The following is a 19,080-nucleotide window of genomic DNA, read 5'->3' as shown; positions in this document are numbered from 1 at the left end:
AACAGAGCTAATTGCTATCTTCTTAGCTACTCGCATTTAATAGAATAACAGTGTTGGAAGGGACCTTGGAGGTCTTCTAGTCCATTCCCCCTGAAGCAGGAGACCCTAAGCCGTTTCAGACAAATGGTTGTCCCGTCTTTTTTTTTTTTAAGCCTCAGTGATGGAGTGCCCACAACTTCTGATGGCTAACTATTCCATTGGTTGATTGGTCTCACCATCAGGAATTTTCCTTTTAGTTCTAAGTTGCTTCTCTCTTTGGTTAGTTTCCATCTATTGTTTCTTGCCTTGCGTTTTGGTCACATCAGACCACACTACTTTTCTCTCAAAGGTTGACCCAATGAATCATAGAGTTGTCTAGTCATTATTTATAATCCTACAGGTTTTTGAAGGAATTATGAAACCTTTCAGATTCCACTCCCTTATGTTAAAAGTATGATACGGGTGAATGGCACAGGTAATATATGGTATCAAGGTAGGCAGACTCGGGTGGATTGTGTATCAACTGCTGATAGAACAACATTTGGATTTGTTTCATCAAAACCTGTTCTGAGTAGCTGGGAAAACTTTTGAAGTGAGTTCCAGTGAGTGGAGAGCAAGGGAAAAGCATGTCACATCTGTAAAAGCATATGTGGAACATAATGTTGGATGTAACCCAATTTAATATTTCAAAGCTTAAGTTGCCTCTAATCTGTCCTAGTTCATTCTGATTACATTCCTTGAGTCATTTTAACAACCTTTATTTAGAACCATGGATAAAACTGACCCTCCCTCAACTTTCTCACTTATTAGCATGCTAAGATTGTTTTCCTAAATGAAGTACTGAACCCAAATCAAAAGCAGAAAACAGGAAGATTGGCAATTTTTCATTTGAATAATCTGTCGAATCCAAACCATGTTCCTCAAAATGAATTTATTGATGAGATATTAATAGGCTGTATGGTTTACTATTGGCCTTTTTTCTAGGCAGAGGTTCTACATCCCAGTTATGTAAATATGTCTGAAAAGTATTCAGTATTGTCTAGTTCCCTCAGCTGTCTCAATATTTACTTATTTATCAAATATAGGTATCACCTAAGTCACTTTCACGCTGGAAAGTCTCTGGAGGTTTACAGCTATAAAAGCATAAAAAAGAACCGTATAAAAGTATAGTGCCTCAATAAAATGGGACCCAAGTAAAAACAAAGATAATTTTAGTCTTTCATAGAAAACTCTAATCTTTAGGTCTTTCTTTGGAGAATCTCTGCCCATTCAGATTTGAAAATGCCAGGAGTCTTCTTAAGCAGCCTATCTGGGACATTGACTTTTAAACCAGCAGTAAAATCCAACTTAGTATCCGATCCCACAGAATTTTTCTTAAAAGGGCACCTGCCATCATTCTGACTCTCTTCTACCGTGTTTTCCCAAAAATAAGACCCTGTCTTATATTTTTTTGAACCCCGAAATAAGCGCTTGGCCTTATTTTCCGGCAGGTCTTATTATTTTGGGGCGTGTGGAGCAAGGTGGGGCTTTCCAGCTCTGTGTTTAAATATTTTTGGGGATGGCTTATTTTTTCGGCGGGAGTTTTATTTTAGTGCATGCGCTCAAAAGCCTGATTGGGCTTATTATCAGGGGATGTCTTATTTTCGATGAAACAGGATATTCTGAAACTGAAATTTTGTTATTTATTTCCATCTTGGTGGTAGCTCAGTGGTTAGAATGCAGTATTGCAGGCTAAATCTGCCGGCTGCCAGCAGTTTGGCAATTCAAGTCTCATGAAGCTCAAGGTTTACTTAGTCTTCCATCCTTCTGAGGTCGGTAAAAAGGGCCTCTGGTGGCGCAACAGGCTAATGCAGCCTGTTATTAACAGCAACTGCTTGCAATATTGCAGGTTCAAGTCCCACCAGGCCCAAGGTTGACTCAGCCTTCCATCCTTTATAAGGTAGGTAAAATGAGGACCCAGATTGTTGGGGGGCAATAAGTTGACTTTGTATATAGTATACAAATGGATGAAGACTATTGCTTGACATAGTGTAAGCCGCCCTGAGTCTTCGGAGAAGGGCGGGATATAAATGCAAAAAAAAAATTAAAAAATGAGGACCCTGATTATTGGGAGCAATAGGCTGACTCTGTAAACCGCTTAGAGAGGGCTGTAAAGCACTGTGAAGCGGTATATATAAGTCTAAGTGTTATCGCTATCTTAAAGAAATGCCCTGGTAGAAAACACGATGGACTCTGACACAGGTAGTCCTCAACTTACAACCATTCATTTGGTGACCGTTCAAAGTTACAACGGCACTGAAAAAAGTGACATATGCTGGTTTTTCACACTTACAACCATTGCAGCATCCCCGTGGTCATGTGATCAAAATTTGGATGCTTGACAACTGGCATGTATTTATTTTATTTTATTAAATTTCTATACCGCCCTTCTCCCGAAGGACTCAGGGCGGTGTACAGCCAAAATAAAAACACAGAATATATACAATTAAAAGAATTTAAAATGAACTATTACTATACGGCCGATAATTAAAACATTTAAAAATTTAAAATATTATTAAAACCCCAATTTAAAATCAACTATTTATGCCAGTCCTGCTTGAATGAATAAATATGTTTTAAGCTCACGACGGAAGGTCCGAAGATTAGGCAATTGACGTAAGCCAGGGGGGAGTTCGTTCCAGAGTGTTGGTGCTCCCACAGAGAAGGCCCTACTCCTGGGGGCCGCCAGCCGACATTGTTTGGCGGACGGCACCCTGAGAAGGCCCTCTCTGTGAGAGCGTACGGGTCGATGGGAGGCATAACATGACAATTGCACTGTCCCAGGGTCATGTGATCCCCATTGGTAACCTTCTGCCAAGCAGACTCAAGAGAGGAAGCCAGATTCACTTAACAACCATGTGATTTGCTTAATAACTGCAGTGATTCACTTAACAATTGTAGCAAAAAGGTCATAAAATGGGTCACAACTGACTTAAAAACTGTCTTAGGAATGAAAATTTTGGGCTCTACTGTGGTTGCAAGTCAAGGACAACCTGTATGTCTTTTCAAGTTGCCCAATTCTGTGTGTCTATTTTTATTGTTCATCTCATCTGTGATTGAAGATTTTCACTAAACCTCATGATCACCAGTGATATTTATATTATTGTTATTATTTTACTGTTATACAATTTTATCAAAGCAGTTCGGTGTAATGGTTAAGGTGCTGGCCTGAAAACCAGGATACTGTAACTTCTAGTCCTGCATGAAAGCTGGCTGAGTGACCTAGAGTAATTACTTTCTCTCAGCCCAACCCACCTCACAGGGCTGTTCTTGAAGGCAAAGTAGGAGAATATTAGAAGAAGGAATATTATGTATGTTTGCTGCCATAAGTTATTTATAAAAAAATAAATGTGGGAAAAATGTGATAAACAAGGAAGCATTGTCTTTTATACATGGGATAAAGGTTGTTTGTTGTTGATTTTCCACTTAGCAAAGGGCCCATATTTTTAGGCTAGTTGAATGAACAATGAGAGACAACTGTATTTCAGAGATCAATACATTAGAGAGGGTCCAGAGATATTTTACTAGAAGAGTACTCAAATCTTCTGCTCGAAATAAAATTCCCTACCCTACCAGGCTTGAAATTTTAGGTCTGGATAGCCTCGAACTACACTGTCTACATTCCAACCTAAGCTTAGTTCAGTGGTAGTCAACCTGGTCCCTACCGCCCACTAGTGGGTGTTCCAGCTTTCATAGTGGGCAGTAGGGGTTTTGTCCGATACTGAAGCACTTCCCTTTTTTTTAATTTAATTGACTTTTAAAAAAATTTTCATAGCATTATTTAAAAACATTTTCATTAGGTTTTCATAAAATTCCCCAGTTTAAATTTCTGAAAATATACTATTTGTATCGCCCATGCATAAGTTTAGTTCGCGTTACGTAAGTGAAACTAAATGGCACTATAGTGCGACCGCAAACAAAAGAGCCTTGTCCCAGAATAGCTTGCGTATCTCCCCCCACACCACCCAGCTGTAAAAGACAAGCAGAGCTGGTAGCCGGCGTCCCCCCCAAACCCAATCCAAGATGTGTGAGAGGCATGCGCAGACGACCATACATGGCGCATTACTGTGGAACCGGTGGGCAGCTAGAAAATTTTACTAATAAAAGAGATACAAAAGTGGGCGGTAGTATAAAAAGGTTGACTACCCCTGGCTTAGTTCATAAGATTATTTACCAAAACATCCTACCTGTACATGAGCACTTTAATTTCAACCATAATAACACAAGGGCTATCAATAGATTCAAACTCAATGTAATTCACTCTAACCTTGATTGTAGGAAATATGACTTCTACAATAGAGTAGTAAATGTTTGGAACACTCTACCTGATCCTGTTGTTAGTCTCGCTAATCCCCATACCTTTTACCTTAAACTGTCTACTGTGGACCTTTTATGTTAGCGCACCAGCGTGCCTACTGTCCCTGTCCTACTGTCCCCATTTATATGTAATCATTCTATGTGTTTATGTCTATGTTTTGCCTATTTATATCCTTTTATTTGTGTCCATTTTTTTCATGTGTCCATGTCTATGTCATACTGTTACTTGTTTCCTTGTACTTGTTGACAAATAAAATAAATAAATAATAAATAAATAAACTTGCAACCACCAAAAAGACAGCCAACTTGATCTAATGATTAAGGCACTGTGCTAGAAAGTGAGAGACTGTGTGTTCAAGTCCACCTCAGCCATGAAAACCAGCTGCATGACCTTGGGCCAGGGGTGAAATGTCCCCAGTTCGGACCAGTTCAGCTGAACCGGTAGCGATGGCAGCTCGAGGCTCTGCCTACCCGCCCGGTTGTTTTTTACCCTCTGTGCATGCACAGAAGGGTTGGCATTGTGCAGAGGGTCAGCACACGTATGTGAAACGCACGCACACAAGCAAAGTGGGCATGCAGCGTGTGCATTTCTGAACCGGTAGGGAAGGTAAATAGATTTCACCCCTGCCTTGGGCCAGTCACTCTCTCTTAGCCCAACCCACCTCATAGGGTTGTTGTTGTGTGGAAAATAGGAACAGGAAGATGTGTTGGATAAGTTCACCACCTTAAGTTATTTGTGTAGAATAAAGGCAGAAAATAAAAAAATAAAATAAAATATTATTATTTATTTAATTTATTTAAATAAATTAATGCTATTTATTAAAAAAATAGCAATAAAATAATAAAATCATTTAAATCTCTGCAAGTAATTATTCAAGCAATTGGATAAGTGAAAAAGTGAATACTTTCAGATGATGACTTCTGCATATTAACTCAAACTAGATTGAAGATTTGGGACAGACCGATGTGGTTCAGGAAGAAACAGAATTGATCAAGTTGTTTGCAAATAGAAGGCAGGGGTGAAATGCTCCCGATTCGGACCGGCTCGCCTGATCCAGTAGCGATGGCGGCTGCTGGTTTGGAGAACCGGTGGCAAAAATCCCTGGCCCCGTCCCCCTGCCTCTGCTGAGCTGCACCATCTGCAGAGGGTTTTTTTTTACTTTTAAAAGCAGTTTTTCTTCAGCCGAAAACATGCCTTTAAAAGTAAAAAAAAAGCCTTTGAGGATCGTGCTGCTCAGCTGAGATTGGCAGAGCCTTTAAACTTTTTTTAAAAAAGAGTTTAAAGTTTTAAAAGGCTCCTCTGGCGATCTCGCCTGAGTTCCTCATCAGCAGAACGTTAAATTAAGAGATTCTAAAGCACTTACCTAACTGATCTAACGTATGGCTTTCCAAGCCCAAAAGGAGCAGTTTCAGCACGGAGACAGAATCAGTTGCTAGCTAATCTATTTCCTCAGTGAGCAACTAATCTGCCTGCTTTGCTGGCTGAGGAACTCTGGGAATTGAAGTCCACAAATCTTAAAGTTACTGAGGTTGGAGACCCCTGATCTAAAAAATATAAATAAAATAAAATAATAAAATAAAATATTTGTGCAGCTTTCTAAGATTTGGTGTGTGTCTGTAGTGTTTCATTCTAACTACACAAACACACAAAATCTCACAAAGCTGTATCTGGCATTTTGTGTGTGTGTGTGAGAGAGAGAGAGTCAGTTGTGTTGTGTGTGTGTAAAGTGTGAAAGTTGGTTTTTGAGCTTTTTGTGGCTGTGTGAGGTTCCTGCTTGTTGCAAGGGCCATTTTGGGTGAAGTGCAGCTGCTTTTACATTGTGAGTTAGTCAGTTGTGTTGTGTTGTGTTGTGTTGTGTGTGTATAAAGTGTGAAAGTTGGTTTTTGATACCACTTATTGTTTTGTATACTTTATTATTTTTATTATTTATTGTTATTGGCCACGCCCACCCAGTCATCTGACCACCAAGCCACACCCACCAATTAATCCACGCCCACAGAACCATAGGGAAAATTTTTAGATTTCGCCTGATAGAAGGTAAATGAAAATATACTTGCAGGAAGTAATGGAGGGGTTTGTGGGGTTTTTTGCAGTCACATTGACACTCTCTCTTGTGCTATTTGTGGATTCTGATTAGTAAAGCGAAGTGGCCTTTCTAATTAGTTTCCCATCTCCTCTTTCCTTAAGAGAAAGAGCTCCCCAGAATGTGGGTTTTCCTTTTATCAAAGCAGCATGTGAGAAAAAGCTGATGGCGAAAAGCCATCCTGTGCTTTCATAGTTATTTATAAAGTATCTCTGAGATTTAAGGTGTTCATATTTCATAAACAAGGGGGCTTATGCAACGGCATGATAAAGGTAACTTACATTTACAAGGTGTTGTAGTAAATTATATTGTATGGTTGCTTAGAACAGGCTTGGACTGCATCTGCAAGTACAATAATAACCACAGTGTTTATTAATGTAACTAAGAGGCTTAAGCATGGATCAAGATAGATTGTAGTTCAAGCTTAAAATGTTAGCCTTAGGCATACCATTTACTATTGGGCTTAGTTTCTTATCAGCAAAGGGAGCTTCCTTACTATGCAGTCTAATTGGTTGAACAACATTGGTAGAATACAACATAGGTAGAATGCAATGTCTATGAAGATTATCAGTCATCCAAGTCACAGTTATCTCAAAGATACTTTTTCAAAAGGCAACTGGACTTTGTTTTTCCTTGAAGACATTTAGCTTCTCATCCATGAAGCTTCTTCAGTGCAGAGAATGCAATATTAAATATAGGATAAGCATGTCTCAGTATTAACACTTTTTCATATTGAAACTTAAGTTATAATTTCTGGAAGTCACTCATCCATAATAACCCTAATTTATCTGAATTCAATTTCAACTTGTTGCCCCCTTTTCAGTCCATAACTGTCTCTGAGCAATTCTTAAGCCGCCTGCACATATTTCTTATAATTCAGTTGTAAAGGAGAAATAGAATTAGATATCATCAGCATAATGTTGTAACCATAATACTGAGCCGTGGTGGCACAGTGGTTAAAATGCAGTACTGCAGGCTACTTCTGCTGGCTGCCTGCAATTTGGCAGTTCGAATCTCACCAGCTCAAGGTTGACTCAGCCTTCCATCCTTCCGAAGTGGGAAAAATGAGGACCCATATTGTTGGGGGCAATATGCTGACTCTGTAAACCACTTAGAGAGGTCTGTAAAGCACTGTGAAGTGATATATAAGTCTAAGTGCTATTGCTATAATATATTATTACCCATCTGAGTGTTCACCAAGCAGTTTTATGTAGGCTTTGGAAAGCACATAAAAAGAATAGAATCAGTTGGGTCCCCAAAACAAAGACCAACAAACTCCATCCATGCCTCTTTCAAAAAATAATGTCACCAAACTTGGCAATTAAGGCAACTAGTTCTATATTTGACTAGATGGATTAATTTCAATCTAGTTTCAAACTCGAATATAGAATTAGTTGCCTTAATCGCCAGTCTTCTTCCAAGTTCACTTGTTTCATTGCCATCATACTTTTAGCACATTTCCCCCAGAAGGAATTAATTATAACTAGACTGCCTTTTCTAAAACCTCATTATATACCACTATCTAGATTATACACTATTATACAGTTCCATTATTTAAAGAAGCACTAATCATTGCATAGACTCAGTTGGAAGATTTGAAGAACAGGTATTTGGCCTGACCTCCAGAAATATCTTGTGTATTTCACAAGCCACAAGAATTGAAATAGATGCCAATAAAGATAACTTTTATTGTCACTTTTTCTGTGAACACTCAGGCACATATTTGAAAAATGAAATTCTGATGCCCGCTTTCAAAAGATACACATACATATTAATCAAAGACCAAGGTATAATTAATTAATAAGCAGACAGGTATTCCTATAACCTCATCTGCATCCACAAATATATGTAGTTTCTATAGTAAAAATCTCTACCCTAAAATTGTTTTGAAAACCTACCATACTAGATATTTCCTGCCCACCTAGAAAGCATGCAAATGCAAGTAGATTAATAGGTACCACTTTGGTGGGAAAGTAGCAGTGTTCCATGCATCTTGGCATATAGTCATGCCGGCCACATGACCATGGAAGCATCTTTTTTTTTTTTATTTGCATTTATATCCCGCCCTTCTCCGAAGACTCAGGGCGGCTTACAATGTTAAGTCTTCATCCTATTTGTATATTTATATACAAAGTCAACTTTATTGCCCCCAACAATCTGGGTCCTCATTTTACCTACCTTATAAAGGATGGAAGGCTGAGTCAACCTTGGGCCTGTGGGACTAGAACCTGCAGTAATTGCAAGCAGCTGTGTTAATAACAGACTGTCTTAGCAGTCTGAGCCACAGAGGCCCCTTCTTCAGACAATGCTGGTTCCCTTGGCTAACAAATAAAAATGAGCAATGCCCCCTAGAGTCAGACATGATTGGACAGGGGAAATCCTTACCTTTTACTAGATATTAAGTGGCCAATTACGGTACATCCATAAATTGCTTGAATTGCTACAGGATAAAAGTGTTGTAGGAGTGAAGAATGTACATGCAGGGTTCCCATAATAAACTTACATACAGGCTGCTTGCTAGCTTTTTGTACATTTTGTACATTTAGCAGAGCAAAAATGGGGCCGGATAGCTCAGGCTGGTAAGGCCTGTTATTAAGAACACAAAGCCTGCAATTACTGCAGGTTCAAGCCCGGCCCAAGGTTGACTCAGCCTTCCATCCTTTATAAGGTAGGTAAAATGAGGACCCAGATTGTTGGGGGGGGCAATAAGTTGACTTTGTAAAAATATACAAATAGAATGAGACTATTGCCTTATACACTGTAAGCCGCCCTGAGTCTTCGGAGAAGGGCGGGGTATAAATGTAAACAAAACAAAAAACAAAAAAAACAACGTACAGAAAAATCCTTATACTGGGATGTTGGGAATGGGGTTTATTTGTGCATCTCTACACAGTGTTTCTCAGCACTTAGTGACTTTAAAATATGTGGATTTCAACTCCCAGAATTCCACACGTTTTAAAAGTTACAATGATTGAGAAAACCTGCTCTATACATTTTAGTTTATTTGCGTTCAGTTGATTACTTTGGGCAGGACTATGAAAGTCACTAGAATGATATCAGGGAAAGCATTCCTAGGGTTAATACATGTACATTATTATTGCGTTCCACTTTTTTAGCCTCCACCATTTTTAATATTGAAAGTGTTTCATTTCTTTTAGTTAGAGCAGCATTTGAAATAAAGCCTAATTATCCTGATTTATTTTTGTCTGAAGAATGTGGAACGTCATTTATTGGAATATTTTCTTTCAGAGATGACCCCGTGTCCTATTTACCCATGTAGGATTCTTTTATTTCTGTTCTCTGTTGACTAGTGATTTCTTAAAAATGATTATACTTGTTTCACTGATACAGATTTGGGAAGCAGATGACCCAATACATTGTTCAGCTCCACAGAGAAAATAATTATAAGAAGACTGTGTAATGCTGATGTTATTGTAATTCTGTGTGAGTGTTAAGCCTTTGCTCATCTATGTAGGAGTGTCAGCTAACAATAATTACTATTGACAAATGTATCTACACAACCATCTCTATTTCCCCCCTGGTCTGATACAAATAATGGTGCCCTCCACCCTTCTGCATAGTTCTCCAGAGTGTGAGCTGTGCATTTGGGGAAACTGCATGATAAGGAAAGTTTTCTGAAGTGTTCAAAAGTCACATATTGACAAAGCTTGCACGAATGGAGCTGTGCGTGCACCCGCCACTTGTGTGTGCAAGTGGAGCTGTGCACACACTCACCCACAGCCCGGTTGAGAACAAGCTGTGGCCTGGGGTTGGAGAACCCTGCTTTAAAGTCAGAAATTATTTTTAAAAACTCAACAGAAAAACACTACTTTAATTAGTGCTTTGCAACAAATTGTCAAATGATTCATTGGTTTTTCATCCCAAGCTTTGTATTTTGCACTACTTGTAGTTTATACTTAAATTTTAACACAAACTTTGCCTACCAGTTGAATGTACTGGAATGTATGTACAAATATTCCAATATTGCTAGAAAAGATGGGATGGGGACCACTGTTAAACTGATAGATAAACTTGCTGTCAATTAAATAAATGCCTCTATTACATTTCTTGAATGGTTCCTAAGAAAATAATATATTTTTTCTTGCCTTACCTTCTATTGTTTTTAAATGATGTACTTGCATTTCAAGTCCTGAATTGCATTTACTTCCAATGAATTGAAACCAAGAAAAATTGCCAGCCACGACTTCATAAGGTTTAACTTTACATTGAGTCAACTTTCTTTGGAATAGATTAAGAACATAATTTTACAAATAAGAGATGAATTGAAAGCATAGATGGCTAATGAATGGAAGTTGCAGATTACAATCAGCTCAGTAGTGGAATTGAAGATTAAAACAAAACTTTTAATGGTTGTTTTTAGAATTCTTTTAACATTAGGTTCTCGTTTTAGGATGTTGTGATTATATCTAGCAAGATACTAACCATATTGAATAAAGATAACTATAGTGATCTAGTTTTTCTTACAGGGTAGTATGTAGAATTGAAAAGTAAACATCTGTTCATTGCTTCTGCAAAATAAGTAATACTTTACAAAGAAGACTATTTTTAAATTTTAAACGTAAACATTATTTTAATGTTGTGTTTTTTGTTAAACATAAGTAAATTAGTACACCAAAAGGAATACACTTTTTAAAAAATGCTGAATTTCAAGTTTGGAGGCAATAGCAATTAAAAGTACAAGAATAAAGGTGGATTTTTTTGAAGTTGTAAATATAAAAATAAGTATACTAAAGGGTACCTAATTATAAGGATGCTGAATGATAGCATGTATTTGATTAGTTGATACTTTCCTATCCATATGAATGCTTATGTTGCTTTACAAAGCTTGGGAAGTAAATGTGCAAAGCTTAAATTCAGCCCCTTTTCTGCTTTCCATGTGGATTTCCTAACAAAACAGTTTGTGACTTAAGTTCCAGAAAGTACCATATGTTGTGTAAAAGGTTCTCCTCACACATATGTGCTAGTCATTCCCGACTCTAGGGGGCGGTGCTCATCTCCGTTTCAAAGCTAAAGAGCCAGCACTGTACGAAGACGTCTCCATGGTCATGTGGCTGGCATGACTCAATGCCAAAGGTGTAAGGAATGCTGTTACCTTCCCACCAAAGGTGGTCTCTATTTTTCTACCTGCATTTTTTACGTGCTTTCGAACTGCTAGGTTGGCAGAAGCTGGGACAAGTAGCGGGAGCTCACCCCATTATGCGGCACTAGGGATTTGAACCGCTGAACTGCCGACCTTTCAATCAACAAGCTCAGCGTTTTAGCCACTGAGCCACCACATCCCGATATGTTGTGTAAACTTACTTCAAAAGCAATATGCATTTTAAAAGCCAAGCTTTGGGGCGGGGGGAGAGAGAGAGAGATTATAACTCAAACCTCTTAAAGATTATTAAACAAAGGTGACTTCACAGACACTGATCGCAAGGGAAGTACTTGTTTTGATTAGTCAGCAGAAGTATGAATGACTGTGATTTTTCATTTCAACCAGCAATGCAGATAGATCCAGAATAATAAATTAAAGGAAAAATAAAGACTATATTAATATAGGAAAAGAGCAGATGTGTATTAAGAAGGCATCCTAGTTAAGCCAAAGTAGTGTTTTTTGACCCTATGAAAATATTACTACACTGGTGGTAATTCTTCAGTCAGATTCAGGCCACAAAGAGAACCGCCAACTTCTTTGTTATTGCTAGATGTGCAGTCTCTAATTTAGAAGAAACAAAACTTGTACATGATAATGAAGCAGAAGATCAAAGTTCAAAATTAGGTTGCTGCATCACTGGGTCTCAATCTAAAAGTTGTCATGTGACCCAGAGACAGGGTGGTGTTTTTTTTTAACTACAGAGATACTCAAATTAGAATGAGCAAATTTGATTTAATAATAATGGAGGAGGGAGAGGACTGAGGACTGAGCGAACATTATAAGAGCACATCACATCATGGTATTCTGTAAGGGGAAGATGGGTCAGTTTAATATTCAAATCAAATCTTTATTACAGCCATAGACCAGCATAATTCAGTTTAATATTTCTTGTTCAGAAAAGGAAGAATACCAGCTATTATCTGCAGGTAGGGAAAATTGTTAAATATTTCATTCCTCCTAATTCATTTTTGCTTCCCTGCTACTGTATAATGGAGTACTTTAGATGCAAAATTGTCATTTTGGGCAGACTGATGTAAAATATAATCTTTTCTAAAATCATTATACTTTCAACTCTGCTTTATAGTTCAAGTGTTTGAGAGCTGTTGGCTTGAGAAAAAATGCATACACGGATACAATATTGTTAACCAAAGTCTGTGTGTACAAATAAACATGGATATACATTTGTGACAATACATATTGTGAATATATACAGCTTTTACACTATTTCCAAGACAAGGCTTTTATATTTTTTAAAAAATTGAAACAGTTTAAATTCTAAATGAGTTGAAGGGTAATGAAACTATTACTTGGAAAGAGGATGGTATTACATAGCAATTGCTAAGGCTTGGGACCCTTAAGTTAAAATGTCAACTTGTAGATAACAGTTTAGTGGCAAGTTTGAAGTTTTAGTGAGATCTGAAGATACTGAAATTCAAATAATTGTTGAGCTCCCAGAGACAGATTTCTGGAGACTTAAACCACGTGCATCTAGAGAGAAAAAAAGATATATATTTCCCTTTATCAAGGACATTTTGCTTAATTAAAACTGTGAGGAACTAAAAATATAGGCTTTCTAAGATACACACTTAAGACATTGTGAAAGGCTTTAATGAATATACTTTTTAAATGTATACGTGTTTGGAATTGACTATGATGCAGAATAAAGAGTTCTGTTAGAAAAGCAGAGAGGACGGAACAGAAGGTTAAAGGGTATTTTGGAAACAAACAGCTGGACCAGCTTATTTAAACAGAATCAAGGATTGGGAGCTGACCTCTATTTGACTTCTAGGGGGAGGAGCAAGAATGTCATTTTATTACTTTGGCTAGAAGGAAAATGTTCTTTCTTCTGAAAGCACCCTAACATTTGGGCTATTTTTCAGAATAGTTATTAAACACAAAATACATAGGAGAAAGTCAACTGTTAAGCCTTTGTGGGAAATGTTATTTAAAGAACCAAGGGCCATGGCTTGTATGTTTCAGCTTGTATCTTGTCCAGGATCACAGAGTGGAAATGTTAAATTAAAAAAGGTATTAAAATGAAATTTTGTCACTTGAAGGTTTCAACCTGAAATTTCCCCCTTCCCTGCCCCACCCCCAGGGGACAGCCTTGTTGCTGACAGCTTTAACATATAGTACAATAAAATAGATCTTCATAAAAAAGAGCTGAGAAGCATTTTTTTTAAGTCTTCTAAATTTTCTTAAGCAAGCATTTTAGTCTCTGCTGGCTCCATAAATGCTTCTCATTAAGAATAGATAAATATTCCTTGTTTTGGATGAGTATCCAAAACTTTTTATCTAATTGTTGTACTATCATTAGTTTTACTGTTACCATTATTCTATTATTTAATGAAATAAGTGTTGTAATGTTGCCTAAGCTCATAGTTCCCTCTTGTCTATTGCTTCACTGTTGTCCCAGAACACAGATGTTAGGATCTTTTCTTCTTGGAAAAAGTGGTCTCGTAAATTGCTTCCAATAGAAGATTTCATGGAGAACAAACTTGAATCTATTTATGATACAATGTTTCCCACTTGTATATTTTTAGGAGAATTACTGTATTCCAAATGGATTCTAAACAATATTACAGAATAACAGAGTTGGAAGGGACCTTGGAGGTCTTCTAGTCCAACCTCCTGCTTAGGTAGGAAACCCTACACCACCTCAGACAGATGGTTATCCAACATCTTCTTAAAAACTTCCAGTGTTGGAGCATTCACAACTTCTGGAGGCAAGTTGTTCCACTGATTAATTGTTCTGTCAGGAAATGTCTCCTTAGTTCTAAGTTGCTTCTCTCCTTGGTTAGTTTCTACCCATTGCTTCCCATATTGGCTTGTGGATGTTGTTGGTCTGGAGGCAAATCAGGCGACCTCTTTAAACTGATAAAACAGTACCCCATAAGCCTGAGGCTCGCAAGCACGTGCAACTTATCTCCAGCAGGAGACCTTATCAATCTAGGATTGCTTAAAATCAGACTCCCAACTGCCACAAATGGGAAGCCTTTCCCAGCAGAGAAGACCCAGCCTGAAAAGGTATATCAAATCAGTCCCCTGTTCTGATGGGGAATTGGACTGTTAAAGCTAATAGGCATACCACCCAATCAGCATACCCATCCTTAACATAAATGTGGGAGTTTATACAATTTCCAGCTTTGTAGCCACAATTATTGTGACACTGTTTGCTTTTGCACTACACACACACACCATGGCTGCTAATCAGATATAGGTAAGTGCTGCCTTTCAAGAGGTAAAGCAAGTTCTTTACTGTATCCCTGTCCCTGAGGCACAGTTAAAAGATGTTTGCATAAGACTATGGGGGGTGGGAAATACAAGCTTATTGAAACTGGTGAAATAGGAGAGGTTCATTTAGATCCAGTAGTTAAATACCAGGCTAGAAACCCGGAGACTGTGAGTTTTAGTCTTGCCTTAACTATGAAAGCTGGCTGGGTGACATTGGATCAGTCATTCTTTCAGCTCAACTCTCCTTACTTACTGGGTTGTTGCAAATTGGAGGAAGAAGGAGTATTAGATATGTTCACAGCAGAAGTGGGTTCTACTTACCTTTATTACCGGTTCACAATAAGGACATGTGTGCGCTTCTGCACATGCGCAGAAGCTTCCTGATGACGTCCGGGTCAGTGGGCGGAGCCTCCCACTGGTTTTACTACCGGTTCTTGTGAACCACTCCAAACCGGGGGAAACCCACCACTGGTTCACAACCTTGACTCATCTATAAAAAAATCTAAAATCTAAAAGTCTGAATAGTATGAGTCAGTATCTAACATGTTTAAAGAGCACCAGTTTGGAGAATGCTATTTTACAGATTTCTGTCTGAGGGGATCAACTAAGTGTATCAACTAAGCTACTTGACTCAATGAGATCCTCAGGAAGCTGACAAGCATAAACATACATTCCTGTTAATAGCACACCTGATGTTTTCTATGCCTGGAAATTAAAATTGCCTTCTATAGATAATGGTACCTATGGTGGAAAAATCAATTGTATGATAGTACTTCATGATAAATGGGGGGAAAAAACAACTGCTTTGTAATTTTCCTTTGAAAATTTGCATGGAAATCATTTTCTGACAGTTTTCAAATTAGGGGTAATATATGATAACTTACTGAAGAGAAAAATAGTTTTAATTGTTTATTTTGTGGTTTTTCTAATGAGAGAAGAAATATGGGAAACCTTTTGCTTTGATATTTGTGCTTAATACAAATAAGCTATCCAATGATTTGACCTAAGAATTTACATGTTCGCTTTTATCTAAAAAGGAATGGAAGTTCACAGCAGAGTTTTGTTGGTGTAACCTTTATGTCTGGGGTAGCAGCATGAGCTATCATATTTGCAAACATAGCGGGAACAAATTAGACAAATGGCATACGGAAATATTACTGGATAAATAATTAACAATAAATAAATAAAGCCTAATTAAAAATTCATTCTTAATTTCAGTGAAACAGTGAAGATAGGATAGTTTGGTACCATAAAAGCAACATTCTTCAAAAGTGTTGTGGATGGGATTGGTGTTCGAGATTCTAGCCTGTTCAGTATTGTGTGGAAAGAAGCGGAAACTTAAAATTCAAGCCTCATTGTTGTTGTTTTCCTCCCCCTCTGTTTAAAGCTAGATGGCAATGGCTGGTTTGTGGATTGGGAATATCAAGCAGGAATGTTATTTAAAATCAGGTCACAGTAGTGGGGATAAAAGGACTAAACAAAGTTCAGAGCCTTTAAATAGACATGAAATAGCCAACAACAAAAGCTGAAACTTTTGTGATTTTTTTTTATTTCCATTCTAACATTTTATTTTTCATTCTTGAAGAGAGTGTCATATTTCAACCAGGCAACAAAGGATGAACTAAGATAAGATTTAAGATAAGATAGACTCTCCAGAAATCCTTTCTGCTGTGTTAATATTCAGTGGTATTTGTATGAAAATGAAGAAAATTAGTATGAAATACTAGTATCATGGATACTCATGAAAGGATGTCCTTTAATTTGGACTTTACATTTACGTTATTAGGACAATAGTTATTTGCATTTCTATAAATAAAGTCATTAAATGTAGAGGAAATTACTTCTGAATAAATATGTATAATACACGATTAAGTTCAGTTAGCTCTAATTAACTACTACTACTTTGTACTGTAATAATCTCTTTTTTTCATAATAGTTCCAGAGTGAATGAAGGTTAGGGTTCATTAGAATATAAGTTCAAATGACAAATTTTAACTATGCTTTTTCTGAACCGGCTCACTTGTTGCCTCAACCCAGTCTCGTTCTGTGATACACTAATTAAAGTTTAATAAATTGATTGTTTTAAATGTTCAGACTTAGCAGGAGGAAAAAAGTTCCATCACTGTGTAGCTATGATACACTCTATGCAGTCTATACAGTATAGAAGAAATACTGTATAGAAGAAATGGATTACTATGTTGTCCAAAGCAGCGTGACCTGCTGGAGATAAAACTCCAGACATGTTCTTATTTGATGGTGAACTACTACCATTACAGTTCATTATCTTAATAAAACCATTACAACAACATTATGATTGGGAGAAGCAAGGAAGGTTTTGTTAAAATAATGAGGGGGGGGGAGAGAATTTACTAGAAAAATATTGCTAATTACTTTAAGTGTGAGTGGGAAAGGGAATGAATGCTTTTTATGGATTGGCATCTTTTTCTCAGCCAGTTTCCCCCCCTCCTCCAGCATAATCTGAATTGAAAAGAATTAAACTGATCTTGTTTCCTGAAAATTCTGCTAACTCCCCCATGAAAAGATGAAATAAAAGTGTCCAACTGTGGCAAAGGGAGGCCAGCATAAATCAACTCACAATCCAAACTTGCATTTTCAGAGGTCATCAGAGAGGTTACGAGTTTTGCAGGATTTGAATGTACACTAAAATTAACTCCCAGGGAACATATACCAACCATCTTCCAAGTGCTGAGTACAACGTAGGGGGCTTTAAAAAAAAAAATAACAGTTCACTCTCTTTTCTTGTTCCAGGTTTATTAATGCTAGAAGAAGGATAGTTCAACCCATGATAGACCAGTCCAACCGAGCAGGCAAGTTCTCAATATTAACTGTAGCCCTGTCTTGCTGACAGAAAACATTCACAAGCCATTCACCAGGAGATCTCTTCTTGGTAAATAATTGGGAAATAATGCAGAGAATGGCTGACAAAACAAAGTCCACCACGATTTGTTTCAAAGTTAGTGGATTTAGTACAATTGAGCATATTTTGGAGGTAAACTTATCCTGTCAGCCATAAACTACCTAGTTGCTTACTGAATCTTAGTACCAAACATACATTATTGTTACTTTTTAAAAAAATATATCTTCCCAGCTATTCCTGCTATTATGACACTCCCTGGTGCATGGCTAGATGTGGAATTGCTGTAAACTTTATTACCTGTCCAAAGGGCAAAGGGTCATGGCGCTTGTGGAATTCAGTAAAGTTCAAAGACATTCAGTTAAGGTAGAGCTACATGTGCTTTAATAAAGAAAGGCAGCTTATCTAGCTTTTAATGTTCTGTTAGAATCTTAAAATTCACATTATGCAGATTTTTTTAAGTGGCTGAAGGTTTTTGCATCTGTATCTTCCTCTTATCCTTCACTCTGGGGTATCTGTATTTTGATTTGTATGAACCTTATAATCATCACACTGACTTCTATCAAGATTCAAAATAGCAAGGCTTTAATTCTTTCTGGATATTCTACATGTTTATTTTTCCATGTTATTGCCAAATACAAGAATGTTATCTTCCAGGCATTATTTGCATGGTGATTATTTTCAGGGATGAAACACCAGCAAGACTAGCCAAGATTATCTACTCTTAAAGATTATTTAAACATTGGTTAAGTATTTGTACATCTTCCTGGTCAATCTACAAGACTCATAAAATGCCCTGTAGTGACTGAAGCAAAACCTTAAGAGGAGCACTGGAGCTAGTAGTGCCATGCCATGGTCTCTGCATGCATTTCAAAGTCTGATGATTTAAACTATAAACATCTACGCAGAGTGGGGTCATATTATTCACCCCGGAATTCTTCAGCATTTGTGGACTTGATGAAAACATTCCTAAAATCTTTTCATGCGCTATGGCATTGGGATAAATTTATCGTTCTATTTTCCAAGGAGCCCAGCCTAATAGATACGTAAAGGAAATGAAAAAGGAACTGCTGCTTCTTCAGCAGCCCATGGTATTTCTCATTGAGAGAATGGTCCATAGAGAAAGCCATTGCCATTCTCAGTAAGAAAAACCACAGGTTGCTTATTGCAACTCTGCTTCTGCTTAAAGCAGTGGTAGGGTTGTTTTTTAACTGCTAGCCCTCCTCCCCCCCCCACCCCCATCCCCACCAGCAGCTCTGGAATTTTTATTTATTGTCTAATATTCTTCCAAAATATGAGCTGCTTTCCCCAGCCATCTCCATTTATGGCAGAGAGATAGTCCCAAGCAATAAATATCTTCATTGAAATGGGGGAAGGGATCATTTTTGACC

General features: G+C 37.6%; 1 protein-coding gene across 5 annotated transcripts in view; it reads left to right on the top strand.

The window, feature by feature from the left end:
* MEIS1 (Meis homeobox 1) overlaps positions 1-19,080 on the top strand; it is a 203,553-nt gene that overhangs the window by 178,728 nt on the left and 5,745 nt on the right. For all 5 annotated transcript variants that reach the window (XM_058182239.1, XM_058182230.1, XM_058182245.1 and 2 more), the window contains one exon: positions 17,584-17,642. In XM_058182239.1, coding sequence (XP_058038222.1) covers positions 17,584-17,642 — 59 coding nt within the window. The remainder of the gene's footprint in view (positions 1-17,583; positions 17,643-19,080) is intronic.

The sequence above is a fragment of the Ahaetulla prasina genome, chromosome 1 (genome assembly GCF_028640845.1).
Source record: "Ahaetulla prasina isolate Xishuangbanna chromosome 1, ASM2864084v1, whole genome shotgun sequence".
Classification (NCBI taxonomy): Eukaryota; Metazoa; Chordata; class Lepidosauria; order Squamata; family Colubridae; genus Ahaetulla; species Ahaetulla prasina.
The sequence above is the reverse complement of the archived record's forward strand: the minus strand, read 5'-3'. Positions and strand labels throughout refer to the sequence as shown.